The sequence below is a fragment of the Salvelinus fontinalis genome, chromosome 1, assembly GCF_029448725.1.
Source record: "Salvelinus fontinalis isolate EN_2023a chromosome 1, ASM2944872v1, whole genome shotgun sequence".
Taxonomy (NCBI): Eukaryota; Metazoa; Chordata; class Actinopteri; order Salmoniformes; family Salmonidae; genus Salvelinus; species Salvelinus fontinalis.
This window is the reverse complement of record NC_074665.1, coordinates 23806101-23829555: the sequence shown is the minus strand read 5'-3', so window position 1 is coordinate 23829555 and position 23455 is coordinate 23806101. Positions and strand designations below refer to the sequence as shown.

The 23455-nt window shown below is 43.2% G+C and overlaps 2 protein-coding genes across 3 annotated transcripts in view; one reads left to right on the top strand and one right to left on the bottom strand.

Moving 5' to 3' along the window:
- The first annotated feature begins 109 nt into the window (after positions 1-109).
- Positions 110-11321, top strand: LOC129844696 (oxysterol-binding protein-related protein 7-like). 2 transcript variants are annotated; one of them, XM_055912775.1, is made up of 20 exons: positions 110-857; positions 3192-3432; positions 3686-3826; positions 3946-3999; positions 4087-4200; positions 4404-4565; positions 4667-4820; positions 5452-5573; positions 5854-5952; positions 7150-7321; positions 7415-7506; positions 7658-7817; positions 7899-8182; positions 8454-8591; positions 8683-8746; positions 8918-8996; positions 9074-9369; positions 9559-9685; positions 9890-10012; positions 10206-11321. In XM_055912775.1, the coding sequence occupies exons 2-20, from the start codon at positions 3292-3294 to the stop codon at positions 10312-10314; spliced, it is 2631 nt and encodes an 876-aa protein (XP_055768750.1). In that variant the 5' UTR covers positions 110-857; positions 3192-3291; the 3' UTR covers positions 10315-11321. The 2 variants fall into 2 exon arrangements, with proteins under 2 accessions (XP_055768750.1, XP_055768827.1); XM_055912852.1 differs by lacking the exon at positions 110-857 and adding an exon at positions 2411-2701.
- A 50-nt stretch (positions 11322-11371) lies between these two features.
- LOC129844548 (eomesodermin-like) overlaps positions 11372-23455 on the bottom strand; it is a 16937-nt gene continuing 4853 nt past the window's right edge. The window contains exons 2-6 of the mRNA XM_055912717.1: positions 18346-18500; positions 17427-17548; positions 17128-17286; positions 15609-15670; positions 11372-15257 (exon numbers count right to left, since the gene is read on the bottom strand). Of these exons, the coding sequence (XP_055768692.1) occupies positions 14492-15257; positions 15609-15670; positions 17128-17286; positions 17427-17548; positions 18346-18500 (1264 nt within the window). The 3' untranslated portion in view covers positions 11372-14491. The remainder of the gene's footprint in view (positions 15258-15608; positions 15671-17127; positions 17287-17426; positions 17549-18345; positions 18501-23455) is intronic.

Below are 23455 nucleotides of genomic sequence, written 5' to 3'. Positions count from 1 at the left end.
CTGAGGTAATCCTCTGCGTTGATCCTTTTTGAATATATGAATATGTGGGTAGACATTTGTAAAAGTCAGTGCCAATAGTCATGCATGCTCCAATAGTTATGAGAATCATACGAGCCAAAAATAAACACAAGTGGTCTTGGAGATCCTGATAAAGGCTAATCTGGGGATTACCACGTTAATCTGGGTCAGTTAGTCTATTTACAACTGCTATTCTGAGTTTGTGGGGGGGAAACTACCATATTCATCTCAATTCAATATCAGTATGTCACAGGGCAAGCCCTACAATATTATTATTACTACTACTACTACTAACCCACAGGGTTGTGTATGAATCAAATGTGTGTGACATTTTTTTGTTTGATTTAAGTAGATCTTCTCATGATGTCAAAACATTGGATCATGTGTATTCTATGTGGGAGAAGAACATTGACGAGACTTTATTTAAATGTATTGTAAACATGCAGTTATCCAATGGCGATATAGCGACAGACAGGCCTAGGTGCATCATCAGTTGTCGGGCCTACAAGTCTAGTCGGGCCTACAAACATCCCATGAGCACTTGTAATTCCTTAGGCTAATGCGGATAATGCCCTGGCCACATTGCGCAGTGGCACAGCTATCCGTGGATTTGGATGCTGCGTTTTACTCATTACGCGAGCACAGCGAAGCAGACATTGGCAGTTTCTACAATAATTTTTTGACAGCGTGTCTTGTTTTTCCGCACGTGTGTTGAGAAAGACATGGTCCCGCAATCGGATAAAGCTGTGTGATTTGTCAAACAAATGGGAAATCACGAGGTTTGTTGGACATTTAAAAAAAATATTACCGCGATGAGAGTGGTCACACATGAACTTCAGGTAAGCTCGCAGAGTGAATATTTGCGTTTGATGAATGTGTAGTTGAAGAGATGACTTTTCAGGAATGGGGAATTTCCAAGGATATGGATGCAATTTCAACATGTCCACTTCAACCAACTAAACAAACAACCACATAACCAAAACAAACTACATTATTTATTGGGTTTAACTTTTTCATAATGTTGCTATTGGACAAATAATGCAATATCAGATCATTGTAGATTAGGCTATTATAGAATACATGTTTGTTTTTGACACTTTCTTAAGATCATTCATTGGACTAGCCCCCTATGTCTAAATTTTTATGAAATAGATACTAGTTGAAGGTAATTCCCAAATTAACATGTGTCTTGCTCAAATGGTTTGTTTAGTTCAGGACATGAGTCAATTTGTGTGGCACAGTCATTTCATAATGGGCTTTCAATAAGAGCCTCCTTGCACCAATTTAACCATTGTGATGGGACCCAAGGTTATGCCTTTTTGCATTGTGCTTTCTTGAGAATAACAAACAGTTTGTATGTAACCACATAGCAAGTTTACTCACCAGCTGTTTTATGACTAACAACCTGTCTGTGGTTTACTCGTGCACACTGTATATGCGTCAGTCACCTCATTCTTGTTGTGCTGGAAAATCATATTGTATGGTGAGCCCTGTAATATGCACAGACTTCTCATATTTCTTCAGTAGCATTATACTTGGAGGCAGGGTTGTTATCAGTTGGAGGCAGGGTTGCCAAATCTCTTACTTTTAGGAACAACCTCTGTGCACTGCCCACAGAATCTCACCAGGGAAACTTCAGAGAATTTGGAGCAATGTTGAGTAGAAAGATGACACTATTTCCCATTTGATGCAATGACTGCAGTCTGGCCTCTATTTGGCAGACATACATCCTTCATTGATTCAGTTAGTTGTAAGTTGTCAATAGTGCTTACCCTTAAACGTAATATAAGATGACATTTGGTCACACTAGCAATGTTGCCCAGAATAACCTGCATTGACTGCCACAGGACTAAGGCCTGAACATCAACTTAACCTACCATTCAACATATCCACATAGCATTCATAATTCAATGGATTATTTGCCCACTTCAACATGCCAAGCAGGCCCATATACAGAGCATGATGTGGAGGGTTTGCACTGTAATTGGCGACACTAGATAATTCTGTATTTTTCTGCGTTGAGTAAGCAAGCTTGAAGCTTGGTTAGCAGCAAATCCTATTATCCTGTTTCTGCCACACGCTTCCCTGACGGAGGTCAGAGAGGCTTCCCTCTCTACCTCTGTCCTCAAACATCATCCCTTATTTAATGCCAAGCAAAGCCTGCATGGATGCACATGGGTACATTCATGAGCTCAAAACACTTGTCTTGGAACCCAGGGGTGCAACTTTCACATTTTTTTCCTCCCCAGTTTTATCATTGGAATGTGATACAAAACGAGGCAACGGTGTGCTTTAAGAACATGCTGACACCTCTGGGCGGGTAGACTGTTTGGAGTGTTTAACTAATGGATTAAAAAATAAATTAAATAAAATGTCTCCTCCACTTCTAAAACCGAAGTTGCGCCCCTGTTGGAACCTATATAGTATTCAAGTCACATTATCTATTGTGTTTTCAATGGCTGTAGATGTAACTTTTGCATAGGCCTAGTACTCCCATACCCAGACCTCAAACCTTTTATTGTTGTCACCGCCAGATCTTCAGTGTTCTCTGCCTTGTGATCTCATTACTGCATGTTCAGGAGAGGTCTTACTAAAAAAGCTTAAGCCAATTAGAAGGGAGGTTTGTAATCTTCTCCTCAGATTCCCAGCCTGTTGGAGTGAGAACAACCCTATCACCCTACAGGTAATGGCCTCTGATGTCATGTTTCTTCCTTTACATTGAAATGGAAAAATGCGTAAATTACACTGGATGGAAAATATGACATTGATATTAAATGGCTCAGTATCACAAATACCTGTTGGGGAAGGGTGAGAGGGATCTTGGGTTCTTTCACAAGCCCCCGTGCAAACCTTTGCCAAGAGCTAGATGTGCTTTTAGTCTTTTTGAAATAACACCCGCCTAGAAGTTATGAATACAGGCCTCATATCTTCATACAATGACCTCAGACAAGAGATTTGTCAACCAAAGGTTGTCCACTCTTCAGACCCTTATTCACATAATTGCAGCTAACAATTGACAAGTTTAATCATTTAGAATATGCAACTTATTCAAAGGAAGCTACAAAACTTTGCACAGCCTCATTCAACAGCAGTTTATACATGTTGACAGGAGGAAACATGTTTGCAAAGAGTAGCCATCTATATTTGTATTCTTTCATGTGTTTCTTTCTCAGACCCATACTTCTGAGATGACTGGGAGTTTGTAGTGGAACAGTCTTATTGAAAAATCGACCAATAACACAAGGGAGGGAAGCCTGACATTATCATTTCAAAATGGATTCATTTCAAAATCCTTACGGGTCCACGCTCAATCGCAGCCAATCGCTGATGAGTGGCCTGGAGAAGACCCCTCCCACGTTGAACAAACCCACCCACTCTCGGAGCAGTAGCACCGCCTCCTCCCGTCACTCTCGGGTGAGTACGGTATGTCTCCTCCACCAGGAGAGAGTCACAATGACAAAGAACCAACATCAACACATTCAGTTAACAATAAGCACAACCAACAATTCTGTTCTGTAGATAGGTAAGGAGTTTTAAACCCATTCTGCACCTGTTTTTAAATATCAAATATCCAAACAAAACATCAAACTGCGTGTTAACATCCCACAAATAACAATGTCTCCAGATGGATGCTGATGTGTTTGTTATGGTGTTGGTTCACCCTCAGAACATTAAAGACTGGGAGGTGATGGATGACCTTCAGGTGGAAATGATGTCTGGTGACAACTCTCAAGACCTGACCATTCCAGGCATCTGTGAAGGATACCTCCTCAAGAGGAGAAAATGGCCCCTGAAAGGCTGGCACAAGGTCAGCTAACTGCCCATTCATCCAATCCACCAGTGTGTTTGGTCACTATTTTGGAAATTAGTTCACATTAGTTTAATTATAAATTAGTTTAATTCATGTGTTTTTGATCCTACTTTCAGAGGTACTTTGTGTTGGAAACGGGGATCTTACGATATTCCAAAACCCAACAAGATGTAAGTGTACATTCACTATGTTATGTATTTTAGTTAAATGATAAACTCAGCATTAATAATATAATGGAAAGCACTTTTATTTTAAAGATCACAAGGGGAAAGCTTCATGGTTCATTAGATGTCGGCCTTGCAGTCATGTCTATCAACAAGAAATCCAATCGTATCGATTTGGATGCAGGAGATATTCTATATCATATGAAGGTATGCCCAGTCCCTTTCACTTACTTTAGCTTGTTGGCCAACTTCAATACATAAATTATAATTAAGTAACTTAGTAAACAAAGTTCAATATTGTCCAAGGTTGAATTGGAGAGATGTTGGATTAGGTTTTTGGGATTAGTTTTTGAGGCCTGTAGTAATACAAATGAACTTGGCACCACTCTTCCTGTTCTTTCCTCTCCTAGGCCAATAGTCATGACTTGTTCTACATCTGGCTGGCCAAGCTGAGTGCCCATCGCATGTTCAAGAAGAATGAGGCTGCTCAAGTGCACAATGGCTTCTTCCAGGCCTTGTCCCAGGGCACCAGTGTGCCTGGACTAGCACAGAGGAACGGCATGCAGGACGTGGTGAGTCCTCTCACTCTGTAGAGGTCCAGTCTCTATTCGTGGCTTATAGTCTTGTATTGACTCGTCAGTGTCTCTGTCTCCCTCTCTCGTCTGTATACCAGTCTTCCTACCAACACTACCATAGCACTACAGACTCTTACGTGGGTGAGATAGCTGCACCAACATCGTCCGAGTTTCCCTCGGTCAACCCGGGGGTGAATGGGAAGGTGTCAGCCTGGTTACAACAGACTCATGACCCAGACAGCTGTGCTCAAGGTACTGCACTCGTATATAAAGTAAACCCAAAATGCTTTAGGGCTGCCAAACCGTTCTTTTTTTGTTGCACTCACGTAAATAGTCGAGCTTCTAATTGTCATGAATGGTGCTTCATGGACAACCATGGTTATCTCAAGGCCATCAGACTGTTAAACAGCCATCACTAACATTGAGTGGCTGCTGCCAACATACTGACTCAAATCTCTAGCCACTTTGATAATAAGAAATTGGATGTAATAAATGTATCACTAGTCACTTTAAACAATGCCACTATACCCTACATTACTCATATGTATATAGTGTAGTCTATACCATCTACTGCATCTTGCCTTTGCCGTTCGGCCATTGCTCATCCATATATTTATAAGTATATATTCTTATTCATTCCTTTACACTTGTGTGTGTATAAGGTAGTTGTTGTGAAATTGTTAGATTACTTGTTAGATATTACTGCAGGGTCGGAACTAGAAGTTAATGCGAGTGTAGCGAAATGCTTGAGCATCTGCTAACCATGTGTATGTGATTTGATGAGATGTACGAATGTTTCGCTCTAGGTCTTAACTCCCCAGTAGAACTGTTCTGGGATCTGCCCTAACAGTCTCTGTGTTTTTTGTTTTGTTTTTTTCTTCAGAGCTGAACCGTTGTCAGTTGGAACTGTCTGAGCTGAACCGGCTGGTCCGGAGGCTGCAGTTGCTGGAGGGGGGCCAGCAGGCCTTCACCGACGGCGAGCTGCAGCGCATCATCAGCATGCAGGTGAGATGAAGCGGCACCACGGCCCAGCTCCAAACCAACCCTTCCTAGTATAGGTTTAGCAATGTGGTAATGGTTCCACTCCAGCCATCGCATAGGCTAGGATCAAATATCAACACTTATCCAGTTGTTTCAGGTCTACACATTTTCCTAGGGGTAAGGGGTGACTTTTCCTAGGGACAAGTGAACTAGGAATACCAGTGGACAGGGGTGTGGAGACATGCTTGAATTAAGTAATGTAATGAGATAAATGGCTCATGTCTGTTTTCATAATTCCACCAAGAATCTCTCTCTTGAGAAACCCAAGAAGTCCAGGTCTTGCAAGATATGGGGTCACTCGCGCACAATGTCAAGGGTAGAGGCCCTTGGAATGGTAAGACAGGTTAGTAACATACATTTTCTTTTTTACCTGTGGTTCTTAGATTAAATGTGTAGGTGATTTAGACTGACATTTTTAGTTTTGACTCATGGATATTTGTTCCAGTGCATTTCCCCGTTGATTTGGCACTAATGTTCACATATTTTTTAATACTAAAATACCAAAAGTTGATTGTGTACCACTAACCAACCTGTAAAGAGTATAATGTTTTGAGTATTAGCTAACCCAATCATCTGATAACTTTTAGGCTTCCTTTTAATCCAAAACCTTTTCGTGGGATTGCTAAATCGGTGAGTCAACACCAGGAAACAAGGCAGACTGCCAAAGCAAGGAACACCTAGCTAGTCCTACTTGATCTCTTCCATGTTGTCTAGACAGTCACACAGACAAAGGGGTAAACATTTTTTTACAATGGAAAGTAAGGTCAAATCAGATTTAGATTCAGAGAGCAAACCAACGTTTTACAATTAGACTGCTATCAGATTGAATGGAAATTGTAGCTGTGATATATGTTTGAGAAATAAAACTGGTTAATTCCTTGTAGGACATACATGCTCCTACAGTAGAATTGAACACTAGCGGGACTCCTGAGTGGCGCAGTGGTCTAAGGGGTTCGAATCCCAAGCTGTGTCAATACTGGCCGTGACTGGGAGTCCCATAGAGCGGCGAACAATTGGCCCTGCGTCGTCCGGGTTAGGGGAGGGCCAGGGGGGGCTTTACTTGGCTCATCACGCTCTAGCAACTCCTTGTGGCGGGCCGGGCCCCTGCAGGCTGTCTTCGGTTGTCAGTTGAACGGTGTTTCCTCTGATACATTGGTGCAGCAGGCTCCTGGGTTAAGCGAGCTGCTTTTAAGTGCAGCTTGTTGGGTCATATTTTGCAGGACACACGACTCAACCTTCGGCTCTCCGGAGCCCGTTAGGGAGTTGCAGCGACGAGACAAGATCGTAATAACAAAATCGGGGAGAAAAAGGGGTTAATTTTTCATGAAATAAAAAATGAAACGTTAGCTTTTAATCTTCCATAGTATCTATATTGCAAGGCTTGTACACAGTTCTTATTCATTTTCCTTCTACATGCAAACATATTTGACATCTCACTAATGTGGGGAATCAGTGACTGGCAAATAATTCTCAGACAAATAGAAAATGGTTGTTCAGTTTTTTCTACTTGTTCATTCTCCATCGTTCCTCCATTTTGTAGCTGTCCTCTAGTCACCTGAACAGCTCGTCCCAACTGGGTGCGTCTGTCCCCTCCCTTCAAGACTATGTCCCCGCCGTCCCGGACTATGTCTACTCCCAGCTGTCCCCTCCCACCAACGCCTCCCCAGAAGGCAAGAAGATCCAGCAGGACATCTGTAGCGTGTCCCAAAGAGGTCAGAGTCAAAACACACGTGGACTCACATGTTGTGTGCGTTCATTACTACTAATGCTAAATGTGAATTTCTTTATTTTCCTGTCCCCGTCAGTATACACGTCCCTCAAGTCTGTGCATGATGCCTTGGCCCAGGAGCGTCAGAGACTGCAGGACACCTACCACCAATCAACCACACTGGCTGAGGTGAGGGTATATGCATTCATGGAGACAGGCTTGGTTTACGAAATGTTTGTATTTATTTGTGTGCGAGTGCCTATGGGTGCTTTTCCTCACCGACTCTGTCTTGGCTGTCTTTCTCATGGTGTTTATTGTTCGTCACTCTTCCTCTCTTTAGACTGTATCTGGGAACGAGTCCCGTCGCACGCCATCGGTGACAGACTCTGCTGCTGAGTATTTTGATGCGAGTGACGGTGTCCTGAATGGGAGCTTCTCTGAGTCTGAGTCTGGTCTGAGTGAAGGGACAACCAGCAACTCTGAACCTGAGGAAGGACATGGTGAACACACATACACACGCTCTGTAACTAGTTAGCAATTCGTTTTTTCAATTTATTGAAACCGATCTCTCTCCCCCACAGCTTCAGCCACTCGTGAGTACCGTGCCAGTATCTCTAAGACTCCCAACTGTGTCGTGCCCAAAAACACGGGCCGCCGTACCACCCTGGCCGCCCACTGCCCGGACAACTCCCAGGTGGGCCTGATGCAGATCCTCTATAACAACATAGGCAAGGACCTGTCCCGTGTGTCCATGCCTGCTGCTCTCAACGAGCCCATCAACCTGATGCAAAGACTGTGTGAGGAGCTGGAGTACTCTGAGCTGCTGGACACCGCCAACAACACACTAGACCCCTACCAGAGGATGGTGAGGATTCTTAAATGTCATCAAATTTTGTAACTCAAAGGATGTAAGGCGTTAAGAGCCACCTTGAGCACTTTTCCATTCGGTGTTTAAGTTAGCAGCATCTGGACACATCACTAAACTATGATAAGTTTCCGTTGTGTCAAAGGCATATGCTAGAATACAGTATGCACAGAGCCTCAGGGTTTAAATGAAACCACGTAACGACAGCTATGCTAGTGATTCGCAGTATGTTAGATTAGAAGACTGAAGGTGCTTCTCTGGTCTTGTGCAGGTCTACGTAGGTGCCTTTGCCATCTCTGGCTATGCTACAGCTCACTACCGCAACCGCTACAAGCCCTTCAACCCACTCCTGGGGGAGACCTATGAATGTCTGAGAGAAGACAAGGGCTTCCGCTACATCAGTGAGCAGGTAGGAGGACTGAATCTTCTCTAGCATTCCTCAGCAGACCAGGTCAGACTAGTTCTGTTGTATTCAGACTTAAACCATTGTCTTTCATCAGGTCTGCCACCACCCCCCCATCTCTGCATGCCACGCGGACTCCGACTCCTTCTCCTTCTGGCAGGGTGAGCTTTACTGATTTATAACTGAGCAGAACCTTGATTCTAGTCGGCTAATGTTAGCAAGTGTCTTGACATTTTGTTTTGAACCATTTCTAAACCTTTAGAAACTATCTGAAACTTTGATCATTTAACGTTTTTCTCATGAAGCACAACATATTTGTGTCACCTAAACAGACCAGCGGTGGAAGAATAAGTTCTGGGGAAAGTCACTGGAGATCATGCCAACAGGGATGGTGAATGTCACTCTCCCAAGGTGAGAGTCTGCTGCTGCTGGCCATTTCTTTACTGTCTGCTCCCTCAAACTGTTAGAAATTAACTTCACTCTTTTAGGTTTGGGGACCACTATGAGTGGAACAAAGTGGTGACCTGCATCCATAATGTCCTGAGCCAGCAGCGCTACCTGGAGCACTATGGGGAGGTCATCATCCGTAACCTCAACGGCAACGCGTGCACCTGTAAGATAACCTTCGTTAAGTCTCGCTATTGGGGGTCGGACACCAACAAGAATGAAGTGCAGGGCACCGTGCTCGACCAGACTGGGAGTGTTATCCACCGGTTTGGGGGGCTGTGGCATGAGGGCATCTTCTGTGACACCTTGCCCACTCCACAGTGTATCTGGAAGCCAAGTGAGTATCCCACCCACCCAAGGATAACAGTCTGAAAAGTTCAAAACTGAGAATTCTTGTATCAAAAGCCTCCAAACCCCTAAAGTTTTTTTTTTTACTGGTTAGCGATATGCTATCTAAAGACATTGTGGTTTGAGGCTGTGGTTACATTAGCTGTAGCTGACCTCAGTGGTCTATTTCACTGTACAGATTCCCAGCCCAAGGACTACTACCTGTACTACGGCTTCTCCAGCTTCACACTAGAGCTGAACGAGCTCACCCCAGGCCTGAAGCCTCTTCTGCCCCCCACAGACTCACGCCTTCGCCCTGACCAGAGGTGAGTGGTGCCGCCATGGGTCGGGCTTGATTAGGAAATGGAAAACCACCATTTTACAAATATATATATTTTTATTAACAGGGCCATGACGTTTTCCTGTTTTAGGTGACACGACCAGGAAAAACTCGGGGCCTTTCTCTTAGATATGATGGATTTGATGAATTGGTGTGTTTTTGATGATTTTTGTTATTTTCTTTTCCTCAGGATGCTGGAGGATGGGAGGGTGGATGACTGTGACAAGTTTAAAGAAGAAGTGGAAGACATGCAGAGGGAGCGGAGGAAACAACTGGCTAAGAAAGGACAGGAGCACACGCCACGCTTCTTTAAGTAAGTCCCTTTCCTTTTAATCTTCAGTGGTACTCTTGTGTGTCATCTTATATCTAGGATAATACCCCCAAATCTCTTTTTTGTAGTCTGAAATGTACCGAACTTCAATTGTGATACACAGGAAGATCATATGGGACTCCACTGGTTTAATACTAGGTATGCTTTCTGTAATTGAATCATTTTCCATCTTTAGGAAAGCCATAGATTCCTCTGGGAGGGATGTGTGGCGGACCAATGGAACCTATTGGAAAGTCCGAGAGAACCCGGGCTTTGCTAACACAAACAACCTGGAACTATGGTGAATAAACCGACAGACTGGGGCCAATTGGTGAAGGCATCGATGAACTGTCCTGAGACCTCACCTTCCATCATTGCCATCTGATTTGCACTCCCTCCCGGGCTGCTTCATGGGAAAGTCTGGAAACTACTTGGATCCACTGAAACGTCATGTTGAAAATAGTTCCCAGAATGTGTAGCGTTACCTGTTCCGCCACCTGGAAAGGATAAGTAGACTTTTCTCTCATACTCGTATTTAGTCCATTGCAATGTATTTATGGTCATTCCCCATTTGTGTACATTTATGCTATCCTGTCAAGATGTATTTGCTGTCTAGAGGGCTGGAAGTGTGAGGTTCATTTGCTCAGGTCAAGACATCTACTGTGGACTAATCTTCAGATATTGTAAAGGTAGAAAAATGTGTATTTAATAGTCTCTGGGCTCACTCCTAACTCAATCTTTTTGCGTCATCACTCAATTTTCAACACGTCTCTCTAAGTCAGCTATGCATGGTTTGTGGATCAAAAATTAGGATTAAGCCGATTTATGAATTATTGTTGAATCATATTTATTTCAGTGGCATTAGTGTGTTCAAACATTCCTTTCTCCTACCTGAGTGTTTTAGTAAGTCAAACAATTTGACATGGGAATGTAACCTATAACAGTCTCTGTCATTTAGGGTGCACATAAGTTACTTTTTATAATGTAAGTGTTGTATTTTTGACTTGATTTTTAGTGAACAATAATAATGCTGTTACTTGTGATTAAGATATTGCTCTTGAAAGGGGTTACCAAGGCAACTGGTTACATAATGAGTCTGTGTTTAATAAAGTATATTTTATGATTGAGTATAATTATAATCAAGCTAGACTTAATATCAACATGTCTAATATACAGTACAATGGGTATGTGGGTATTATTCTGTTTATAATCTTGAGGTTGTCTTTTTTATTTTTTACATTGGTTTGAGATTCAATTTAAACAGTTGTGATTATGAAATGTTAATTCATGAATAAAACACAGTAAAAGACAAGTGAGCCACCTTTTAATAAATTTAAAAACAAATCCCTTTGTTTTCTGCTATTCAAGTCTTTATTACATTAGAATAAAGCAAAGACAATATTTACATTTCTTAATTTAGTACAATATTTTGCATTTCTCTTCTGCATTCCTGGATCATCAGTCTATTCATCCGTTACAGCCTGCTCGGACCGATTGAGTTAATGATTTATACACCTTTACGATAATTTAAGGACAGGCCATTTCACAGACTGAAGGCAAGGTGCCCTACCCCGGAGACAAACAGTCCACATTAAACACAAATGAAATTGCTTCACTATCCAACTGTTGGATGGAGAATTTGACCTTTCAAGTCTACCCCATCCTTATCCTCTTTGAGCTTTTTAAGTCAAGACTGAACTACATTTCCCATTCACAACTTCATTCTAATATAAGGATGGCAAAGAATCATGGGTTATGGATTGTTTATAGAAGATTTCTATTGGCAGGAGTTTGTTTTGTTTATTGTAAGGAGATGTACACTAGGAGGCAGTCCTGAGGAGTCCACAACACACAGACAGAATGATCTATTTATCTCAACTCACTAGCAGTCATGTTAATGCAGGTTCAGTGCCAGACAGCGTCACATACAAAATCATGTAACGCAAGATACAGAATAAACATTTCTGCACATTTTCCAAGCATTTGAGCAAATCAATGTTTTCATTTGCTCTTGCAATATTGAACACCTTATAAATAAAAAGTTAATTTACATCTCATTTTAATTGCACTTAAATAACAAATTGTCCACCTCTTAACAAACAACTGTAGTAATGAAGTCCTTTTTTCATTCATTTAAATTGCTTAAGGGTAAAAATAAACTTTTCAGGAAGAGACTCATGTTAGCAATATATTTCTATAGTGTCCAGCATAAGATCAACTCTACATAAGAAAACATCTATAGCTAGACTTTTTAAATTCCAGTTGATTCCCCTTTTGTAGCACATAAAGTCAGTCCAATGACCTTTACTGTGCTGTGGCATTATTGCATTATGATGGTGTCACAGCAGTCACATTATGCTAAGCTCTGTTTAGGGAAGATGTCTTTCTGTTTGCGAACATATTTCATTTGCAGAGTTCTGCAATACCACAGATCTGATTGGCTTCTCCATCCTATTGCTCTGGTTTTATGTCAGAGAATCACTGATTTCTTCCACCTTCCAATAGGAAAACCAGCTTCTCTGTTTGTAGAAAGGCAGTTTAGCCTGACACAAAATGGCAGAATTTCCCTTTGAAAGTTGGCATCTGTACAATTCATGAATTAATAATATAAAAACACCTTGAGGAGGTTAACAAAATGAACATCCAGTATATGTAAGTAGGATAAAAAAAAATTTATTTTATTTTTTAAATATCTTACATTAAGTATATTCAATCATAGCCAGCAGGGCTGACTGTAGACACACAGCCCCAATGTATTTTTTTAAACTCAAAAGTTAATTTGTTTTGGTCACCTTCCAGTCTGAGTGAGTGACTGTGTTTGTGAGTCATGTTTTCATGGCTGGCCTGTCACTTAATAAGTGTGATTATATCTTAATTATATCATGTGTCTTCTGACTGTACTCTGTGTATGATATACCGTAATCATAAGTGCGATAAATAATGAGGTCTTGCCTTGATTACATTCCTGTCATTTCTTATGGCCTCGCAATTGGAGCACACACACCCAGCAATATGTGGTTTTAGACCACCAGTATCCCAGGATCCTCTTGAGTGAGTGGCTGCCTGTCACCCCCAGAGTCTCTGATTGGCTCAGACTGGAGACTCCCTCTCTCTATTGCTCTCTCCTCTCTCTATAGATCTTCGTCACCTTGCCAGGAAGCTGTGTCTTTGTCACGACATGATGAACCTAAAGTCTGGGGGGGTGGACACATGTTCTGTTGGGTCACACTAACTAAGCCCGGGAGTGACAATACATAGGCTACACGTACTATGTCAGTTTGGCGCTCTCTTAGCCATATACACTAAGTGTACAAAACATTAGGAACTGCTCTTTCCATGACAGGTGAATCCAGGTGAAAGCTATGATCCCTTATTAATGTCGACTGTTAAATCCACTTCAGTTATTGGGGGGGGGGGGGTGTAAAAACGATATACCCTGCTGGTAATGATTTCCGGTGTGTGTTGTCTGACTGGCTCACATTTTAATGAATGAACGTAGTTGCCTCAGATTGTCTGTGAGATATGCTGATTTCCATTGTGTTGTGAGTCTTTGGATTGGCTGCTAAGGCTGTGTTGTTCTAAATGACAGACCTGCTGTAGGCGACAGTAGCTCACAGGAAGACTGGCCCGTCAGCCTTGATGCTGATTAGCCTTGATCCCTCGCTAAGCTCCCCTCACCTCTAACACCTGACGCTGGCCTCTGCTCTCGCCTGCGCGCTCGCCATCAGCCTGCAGTTCTTCACTGCTGTCACAAGGGGGAGTTCCAAACTCCTCAGACAGAGGATTAGACAGAAATGATTCCGTTTTGTTATTAACATACAACCAGTCGTGTCTGCGTCTCAGTACATTGGGTCATGTGACCGCGAGCATATACTGAAAGTGGAGCTGGAGAATAGTGTGTGTGTGTGTGAGAGAGAGAGTGTGTCTGTGTGTGAGCATGTGTGTGTGAAAGAGTGTGTGTCTGTGTGTGAATGTGATAGGGGAAGACTGGACAGTCCCTGCAGGGGTCTGTTAGCAGGTGTGCAGACGTCTTATTTTTTAATCCCCAAACGTTAAAAAGACTTAAGTCACAGGTCTGTGTGTCTGTGTGTCTGCATGTTTCTAGGGCAGTGTCTGTGGACCCAGTCAAATCGCCTTTGCACTTTGGCCCTCGCACGCATTAACAGTCATGTTCAAAGTGTTCCTGTCTGACCTTAGGAGGTCCTTGTCCTCAAACACGTAACCTAAACACAACCTTAGAGTAGCCTCCCTTTTGGGCTGTCGAGAGGTCCAGTCTGTCTGTATGTGTCAAAATGGCTGAGGTGCCATTTACCTGGCCCATCTGTGATGTTGGCGTTCTGTGGCCAATGGAGCTTCAGTCCAGCGCCATTACATGACTTCATGGGACAGGCAGAGAGACACGGCCATGTGGGAGATACCAAAGCACAAAGAGGACAGGAGGGGGACACTAGGAGAGGGTATTTACGTGGTGGGTGGGCGGCTTCAGTGGGTATAAAAGCCGTAGTAGCCAGCATCGCTACCGCAGTCCTTTTCACAGACCTCCACGCTACGGGTGGGCGGCGAGTTCTCCGTGCTGGAAGCGTAGGGCGACACTCGCCGCTTCTTGCCCTCTGCCCCGCCCTCGAACAGGCCGGAGTCAGCCGAGTCCACCGATTTGACTGAGGGGGGTTCCAGCCAGGGGTCCTCTCCCCCCACCCCCGCCTCCTTGGGCTTGTCCTGCAGTGATGGTGGGGGGCGGAGCCTGGGGTGACCTGGAGAGGGAGAGGACACAGGCCTGAACCAGCCTAGACTGGGGCCAACTTTACTGGGACAGGGATGGTTGAGGTACTGAGGGGAGGGCCGGCCGGTGCTCCAGGCTGCCGAGGAGGCTCCTGAGATGGATACGCTGGCCGTGGCGAACGGGCTGTCCTCGTAGTAGCTCAGCGTGTGGTGGGCCGACGTCTGCAGGGGGAAGGGCTTGTAGAAGCTGTTGCTGGAGAAGTCACCCTCATAGGAGTTGAAGTCCAGCCGGTTGGAGGTGACACTTTGCTGGGGAGAGAGGTACCAGCGGCTGTGGGGGCTGGCTGAGGGGTCTTTGGTCTGATGGCCCATGCCTGCCATGTGCTCCCGGCTGTAGAAGCGGTTCTGGGGCAGGGGGTTCATGTACTGGTCCATCAGGTACCCCTGGGTATAGCAGGTACCTGCCAAAAGCTGCTGGCCCTCGGTGGGAGAGGGGGTGACACGGTCTGAGTCAGGTGGTGCGTACAGCCTAGGCAGGGGAACGGGGAGGAATGGGGGAGGGGGCGCAACACAAGAAGATGTGTCACATCAAATGTCTCTTAACCATCTTGCAGGTATTTCACACCTCCTCATATCAACACATCTTTGTGAGATAGAAATACATTGGCCTATTAGGGTTAGCAATTGTATATTTATTAGTTGGAGATATCCAGTGTTGATATGGTAGGACTGAGTACGTGTGTGAGCACTGTGCCTCAGCGTCCGCTTGTACAGACATAGAGCTGGTTTAAAATGTCAAACGTTCTCATTCAAGACTACAGATGTTTTTGAGGGGTTTCGTTTTCTCTTTATTCATTTGGTTATTTTCTGGCATACTCACGCGTCATAATTGTCCCGGAAACCTTTAGCAAAGGGGTTATGGTCTATTTTGAGCTGGGTGATCTGTGTAAGAAATAGCAGGAGACAGGATGGGAGAGGGGGCAAGGATAGGACATACAGATCGTTGAGGAGAGAGAGTGATAGAGCGTAGACGCATAGGAAAAAGAGAGGGGGAGAGAGAGGGGGAGAGAGAGAGATCACTGACTGCATGAAATTACTAATGAGGGTTACACACAGTTTATTTTCTTATTGTGGGAAAGTCTTCTTGTTTGGCACTTCAGTGTGAGTACACTTCTATTCCTAATTACGTTATAAACATCTATGGCAGTGGTCACCAACCTTTTCTGAGTCAAGATCACTTTCTGAGTCAAAATGCCGAGATCTACCACTCTGAATTTTTATTAACGTGACTTAAAAAATGTAAGTCTATGCAAAATTAACCAATTAAAAACAGCACTGTAGCAGTGAGGTTTGTGCAGTAAGCTATAGGCCCAATACATTATCACTGCAGACTGGCTTTGCTTGAATTGACCTGCCAATGCATTGTTGTTCAGGACATAGATCCATTGTTGTATTACTTGTGAGGCACAGCTGGGTGAGCATACATTTAAATAATTTGCTTTTTATTTTACTGGGCTGATGGTGCCTGCATCTGATGGTCAGTCTCAGAGGAGGGAGAGAGCAACATCTCTCAACATCCCTCCACTCTCCCTTTCCTCCACTGACACTGACCAAAAAAGGTACAGCGTCTTCCAGCTGATGGCGAAACTCGAGTCGCACCGCATTACTTTTGCCTCATGCACAAATTCAGGTTGTTACTCCTATGAACAGAGAAATATTCCTTGATATTAAAAAAAGACCCAAGCCGCTAATAATCCCAACAGGGCAAGCCTATAGATACACTTTCCTACTCATTCATTACTGCTGCGGTGCTTGTTGTAGCTCTGAGTGGAAATAGGAAGAACGCGCATTTTATGGGTGATAAAAGTGTTGAATACAAAGTGTCGACAGTGCTGAGTAAGAACTTAAACATGAACTCACTCATATAAACTGCAGCTCTTTGCTGTATTCGTTGACAGTCTCTCTCTAGTCATGGTTTTAAACGTTTTGAAATCTCACAGTATCAATTTTGCCGTAGCTTTCTTTTATGCCTGCTACGTTACTGCAGACTCGGTCATCTGAGCAATCTGATTGGCCAGCGGTGGCATAGTGCACTTGATTTCCTCTCCAGGCCCACCGGGAAGGCAGAGTTTGTACCTTCAGACACATGAAATGGCAACAGTTTGCCAGCCCGGCGCGCAGGGCAGCTGAATTGGCTGCACCTACCACCAACAACCCGAGAATAATTTAAAAAAGGCTTTATCGTTGTTGTTTTTTACAGAAATGTTTGGCGATCGACTAGAAATGCCTTGGAGATCGACAAGTCGATCGTGATCGACCAGTTGGTGACCCCTGGTCTATGGTATGCTAAGGAAAAGGGCTAGTCAAATGAGCTGTTGAGGTCAGGCGAGGTGACTCACGTCTGCGTTCTGATAGGCTGTGACGGCGATGAATTGGGTCTCTGGGAAGACGAAGGTCTGGGCCTTGGCGGTGAGGAAGAGGTCCTCAGAACCATCCTCCTTCACTTCGACGATGTGCAGCCGTGGCTGGTACTTATGAAGTGACTGCAGAACAATCATCTAAGAGGGAACAGCACCGGAGAGTTAGTCCTAGAAGGGCATTAACGACCGTGAAAAAAACAATGAAAAGTACCACCAATGGAAAATCTCATTTGGATTTTAGGACATCTTTAAATGAGTTTCTGAGGCATATCTGTTACCTGCCCCACGTTGTTGGCACTGCCCTTGTTGTTGGTGAGCTTGAGCTTGCCAAACGACACCTCCTGCCTCATCCAGTGAGCCCCTGTGTTGGGAGAGTCTGGGTGCATATACATCCTGTTCCCTATGGGGTAGAGTTAGCAACAACGTTAATGAAGCTTTAGCGAAGCCCTTTACAAGTCTACATAGGCCTACATTAATGCTTCACAAATCGTTTACAAGCAAATGCTATACTAAACAATCACAGCTCCAGTTAACATTAGCAAAACGACCTACTAACCTGTTACTAAAGAATCATAGCTACCACAACAATGTTACCACGGCTACCACTACGCTGTAATTAGTCAGGAGCCACACAGCCACAATACATGTTAGTGTATGACACAGGTTGACCTATTTCAATGACTGCAGTGCTGTACGGCGGGTTGAAATCGTCATCGTTCACAAAACAATGTAGCTGCTTTAGGTTGAGTCTCTTGGTGATTTCACTCATACTGGGTAAATTGAAACGAATGGAGTAGAGTGAGAGGGATGATTAGCCACTGAGGAAAAGACTGAATCCATGTTCCATTCAATCAATAAGCATGGTTATAAATGCTAAGGACACGTTGATGCTCTAACTCTCAATGCTACTCTGGAGGGATCCTCTTTTGGATTCATTCATTGTACCATTGTATGTCATTGATTGGAGCAGTATGGATGACAGAGAGTGTGGTGTGGCAATATATATTTAATATATTTTAACATTTAAGTCATTTAGCAGATGCTCTTATCCAAAGCGACTTACAATAGCAATTAGGGTTAAGTGCCTTGCTCAATGGCAGATTTTTCACATAGTCTGTTCAGGGATTTGAACCAGCGACCTTTCGGGTTACTGGTCCAACGTTGGCCCAAACGTTCTTAACCGCTAGGTAATCATACCTGGCATGTTACCCTCTGCTTTGCCACACTGGACCCACTTGCCTCCCTGGTACCTCCAGTGGTGCTGGTCGGATAGGACCACGTCCACATACACATTGTAGTGGGCTGACGGGTCCAGAACGCTGATGTTGAAACTCAGGAAGGGGAACATCCTCCTAGAGTAGAAGAGAGGAGAAAAATGTCATCATAAGATGAGAGAAGAGGTAGATACAGTTGGTTAAAATACACTGAAACTGTAGCGTTTTCTTCTAGAGCCAGATTGAATTGAAGTAACACAAAAAGGATGCGGTATTGCTCTTTATAAAAGCCGTATTATGAGTGGTGTTATTGCTTCACTACCATTATTCCAATGTGGATATATACACACAATTGAAGTAAAAAAATATATGAATGCAATTAACATTTCCTGACTTGACAGCTTTACAACACTACCATCACAATGTCAAAATCTACTTTTAGCTACACATTGTACTGCAATCAGAAGCAATCACAAGGCATCTTTGTCCGAAACAACAGCGAGCAAGATAAAGAGGGGACTTCTGGGTGTACATTTTCGAAGGTGTCGTGTGTGTTTCTTTTGTGTGCAGTTAGAGGGCTGAGGGGCAGAGTGGGAGGGTGGGGGGGATATGAGTGTAGTGGAGGTTAATATTTAAAATGACTGTTAATAAGAGATGGACCAAAAAGTAGCGTCTGATTGCTGGAGCTTTACATTGGTGAACAGATTTTGAGCACCGGGGCCGTGGAGGTAACGGGGAGGTCAGGCTGTCCCCAAGTAGGGGAATGCTGGCTAAAATTCGGCCAAACACAGGAAAAGCACACACACACACATACATATTGTACAGTACAAACACACACACACACACACACACACACACACACACACACACACACACACACAGTGAGCACACGCGCGCATGTACAGGAGCACGTACACAACACAACTACAGGATTGCTTTCTGCTGGAGTGGATTCTCCCGAATACATTATATAACCCCTTGCCCTCAGGCGCCATGGCATATATATACTATATATACACATATCAGTTTACACTAGGCTGTATATGCCTTCATTATGATACTGCAGGTTGCTGCTGTTTGTGGCGCTAAATCATCGTGGCACGCTTGCCATTTGGTCCGTTGTTTTTACACTCCGTAGTACCTGAGGCTGCAACGCTGCCAATACAATACATTCGTTGAGATAGTGTGCTTCAGTGACGGATAGATTATTGATCAGATAAGGCTTTGCCCATTCATTTGCGGTCGTTCTAAGTTCTAGAAGCTGTGCTAAAAAGACACTTCCTTTAGAGATACTCTCATCGCCACCAACCAGCCAACTCAGGAAATTACTATTATTATCCATTGCAGTCCATTTGGAGACAGGTTTTGAAAAGTAGCATGAGCTAGAAACCCCATAGCGCAATGCAACCTGACAAGTGTTAGCTCAGTGTGTCAATGTGTTTGTGCGGTGTCCCTATCCAAATAAAATAAACTATGGCGAGAATAATAATGCAATTTCGTGACAAAATGAATAATGAAGGCGCTTACTTTTCAGAGTGTTAAATGTTGGTCTCTTTAAACCCTGGTGAAGTATTTAATCGTACAATTACTATAGCAGAGATTGAGGGAGAGAGATACTCTGCCTCTTACATTGACAGTCCTGTCTGCCTCGGTAGGATAGAAGGGGCATTACCTTTTCCACTTGGTGTGAGCCTATAAACTCAGCTAATTTAAATTCAGTCTACTCGACCCTCAAGCTGTTTCAGCATTAAGCAGTGTAAAACAAGTGAGGTGTATAAAGAGATATTTGTTTTTGAGGGAAACTGTGTGTGTGTGTGTGTGTATGTGTGTGGACAGGGGGCATTCACTCTGGAGGGTAACTCCTACACCATGGGGGGGGGGGGGGTATCTCACAGTCAACCTGTACTCTGCTGATACAAAACAGAGTTTCCTCTTCAATGACCACGTTTCCATCCACAGTTTTTATGCGAGTAAAGTCATTCCGTATGACTACACAAATAAATCACGACAGCTCTGATAAAAAAATGTTTAAAAGCAAAGAGATCATTTTTAGGTTCGACGTGGTTATTCGAGAAATGGCGGTGGACGCCTTTATGAGCAAATATTTGGAGTCACGTGATGATATGTTGTGTGGTCCTCCCACTACGACTCGGGAAACAATGCAGTTTACTAGGCATCAGATGAAATAAATGATGATTAACTTCACACAGGGTGGTGAAAGTGCACAGTGATCTTGATGCTCCTTTCCAATAAATATCGAGGGTCTTATTCTGGTGAAATGATGATCGATGCTTGACTGCCATTTGACAAATAAAAATATTCTCGCTCTTATCCATAACAATCTCATCATGTACACTAGACTACCCGCACAGCATACCCGCACTGTACCTGCGAGCTGTTAGTCGGCATATTTGCTATTTAACGCAACAGTTTGTGTAGAGTTGAAAATGCAATCGAAACACATTGAACATTCGATTTTTATTCGGTACATGAAAACTTAAGCGAAAATGTAAATTTTGTGTACACTACGTCATCACGTACTGATTTTCATCTGTAACAAGTCAGTTTAGTGGAAACCACTGGTGGGAAAATTAGCATATTTTATTTATGCGGATTTGAGAATATTCACATGAAAATCTGCCGCCAATTGGATGAAAACCTAGCAATTGTTATAGAATATGTTTTGTTTGTGTTTGTTCTGCATGCTTCTGTGACAAGATGGAAGCGGCTGTCATATACTGTATCTGTAGGAGATAATGGGCTAACTGATTTTATTGACAAAACTCACGAGACCTTACACACATCATTTACCCTTTGTACATAATCTAATTAGGTGATGCTATATTTTCCTTCCACAGTAAACCCCTACACTGTTGGATAGCAGTCTGGCTATGTGCATCATGGGCAGCCCAGTGCAACAATCAATCACAATTCTTGGGGAAATCCAAGTATTGTGGCAGCTCCTTAGCTGCTAACAAATAACAGGTGATAGGTTTGTCCATCCATGTCTGTTTTTAAAGGTCCAGTGCAGTCAAAATTCTGTTTTTTCCTGTGTTTTGTATTATATTTTACAACAGCTGATGAAACTAACATTGTAAAAGTGTCAACATGTTTTATCAGTATTATTTCCTGATAGTTGCTGGTTGAAAATACAATCTATACAGGTCCTTCTAATCAGCAGATTCGCATGGGCGGGAGTTTCGGCTTTCGGGTCAATTGATTTATAGAGAGAGTTGCAAACCTCTCTGCCAATGACAGCTAGTTTTCCCCTCCCCACTTAGACCACTTTCAGACAGTCCTAGCTAAATTCATACTTTAGAAATAGTTGCTTTCTTAATGGAAATCTATTACAGTAAGGCACTTAATTGTTACCCAGAAATGATTTGATATTGAAAAAAAACAGCTGCATTGGGCATTTAATATAAGTGAAAACAGAAACTGGCGGCAGGCTGTTTGAGTCATGAGTAAAACCCCACTACTTCTGCGCCATGAGATGAACAGAAAACAAGAACACTGAAAGTTGACATCTCCCTTCACTTATATTATCAGACTTATTTAAACTGAGGCCTTTTATCAGAAATCAGAACTTGTCGAGGGGAAACCAACGATGGAGCCACAGACATGTGGAGGAGGTTCAGGGGTTTTCGTTATTGAGAGTGCAGGCTGAAGTCTGGAAACTTCTCTGGCAGAGGCTGAATGGCAGAGAGGCTGACTGAGATGGCACAACGACAGAATGGTCTAGCCATGCCATGATTCGATGTCCAGTGACTCCTACACTAGTGTCTAGGATTGTAGGCGAAACCTGTCTGGTATGACAGGGCCTGTGGTGGCAAAGGCAGTGTCCATTCTGAGTAAATCCTTGTATTTACGTCATATCTAGTCATAGCTGTACCTGTAGTAATTGCCAGACTGCCGCTCATTTAAAATGTGGGTGAAGTTAAAAAATAAAATGTCAATGACAAAAATGGGATTGTCGTTGAAATGAGGTAGAGAGAAAGAGAGAGCACACAGTCAAGGAAAAACGGGGTAGAGGGAAAGAGAGAGAAAGAAGGAGAGAGAAAAAGGAGGGGTTGTCCTGGGGATGTGAAGCAGAAGCTGGAGAGGGACTGGATATTCACCGGGGAGAAGACTGAGATGCTTGAGCGCACCCACTGATTCAACAGGACAGGGGTTCAGGTCCAGTTTGTGTCACCACACAAGTACACTTGATCAACTATGATGAAAACATGCCAGTCTACAGCTGCTGCTGGACACAAGCAGAGTTTCCCACTATTTATAGGCATCTATTCTCTGTCCACTGTATCAATGTGCAGTATAGATAACCTCTCTGTGCATAGAAAACAGTACAGGTGCAACGATTGCAGCTCAGGAATATGTAGTCAGATGATGTTATTTGGTACACATCGAAGATATGATTGATGATACAGTATAATGTTTGCATTGGATGAATCAGTCAAGCAGTAGACTTCAGATATTGGCTGCACAGTAATTCAAATAAACGGAATGTATACAAACATATTATTGCCGAAAGCATGAACCTCAAATCAAACCCACTGGTCAAAAACTGGTTGAATCAACGTTGGTGCCACGTCATTTCAACCGTAAATATCCATGTGATGATGTTGAATCAACGTGGAAAACTAATTGTATTTGCAAAAAGTCATCAACATAAGGGCATTTCGTCTTTTTTTCACTTTGAACCTAAATCCAATGACATGGTGATTTGTTTGGTTGATTTCACGTTGAATTCACATTAGTTGACAACTCAACCAAATGTAAATCAAAACGAAATGTTGAACTGACGTGTGTGCCTAGAGGGACGGTTTCTATGAGTGGACGCCACCATACTGTACATGCTCCATATTCTCCACATCCGTGAAGAACCTAAACATCAGAGCATACAGGAAGTACTTGGGTTAGTTCTTTCTGAAGAGTCTGCATTAGAGGTTTCTGCAAGACATTGCATCCTCTATGTATGCACTCACCAACAGCTGTACAGGATGTGACAAGTCATTTAAAAAGCCTAAGACACCAAAACCTTGAAATAGTCCTACTTCTGCTTCACTAGAGAGAGAGCAAGAGGGGAGGCAGAG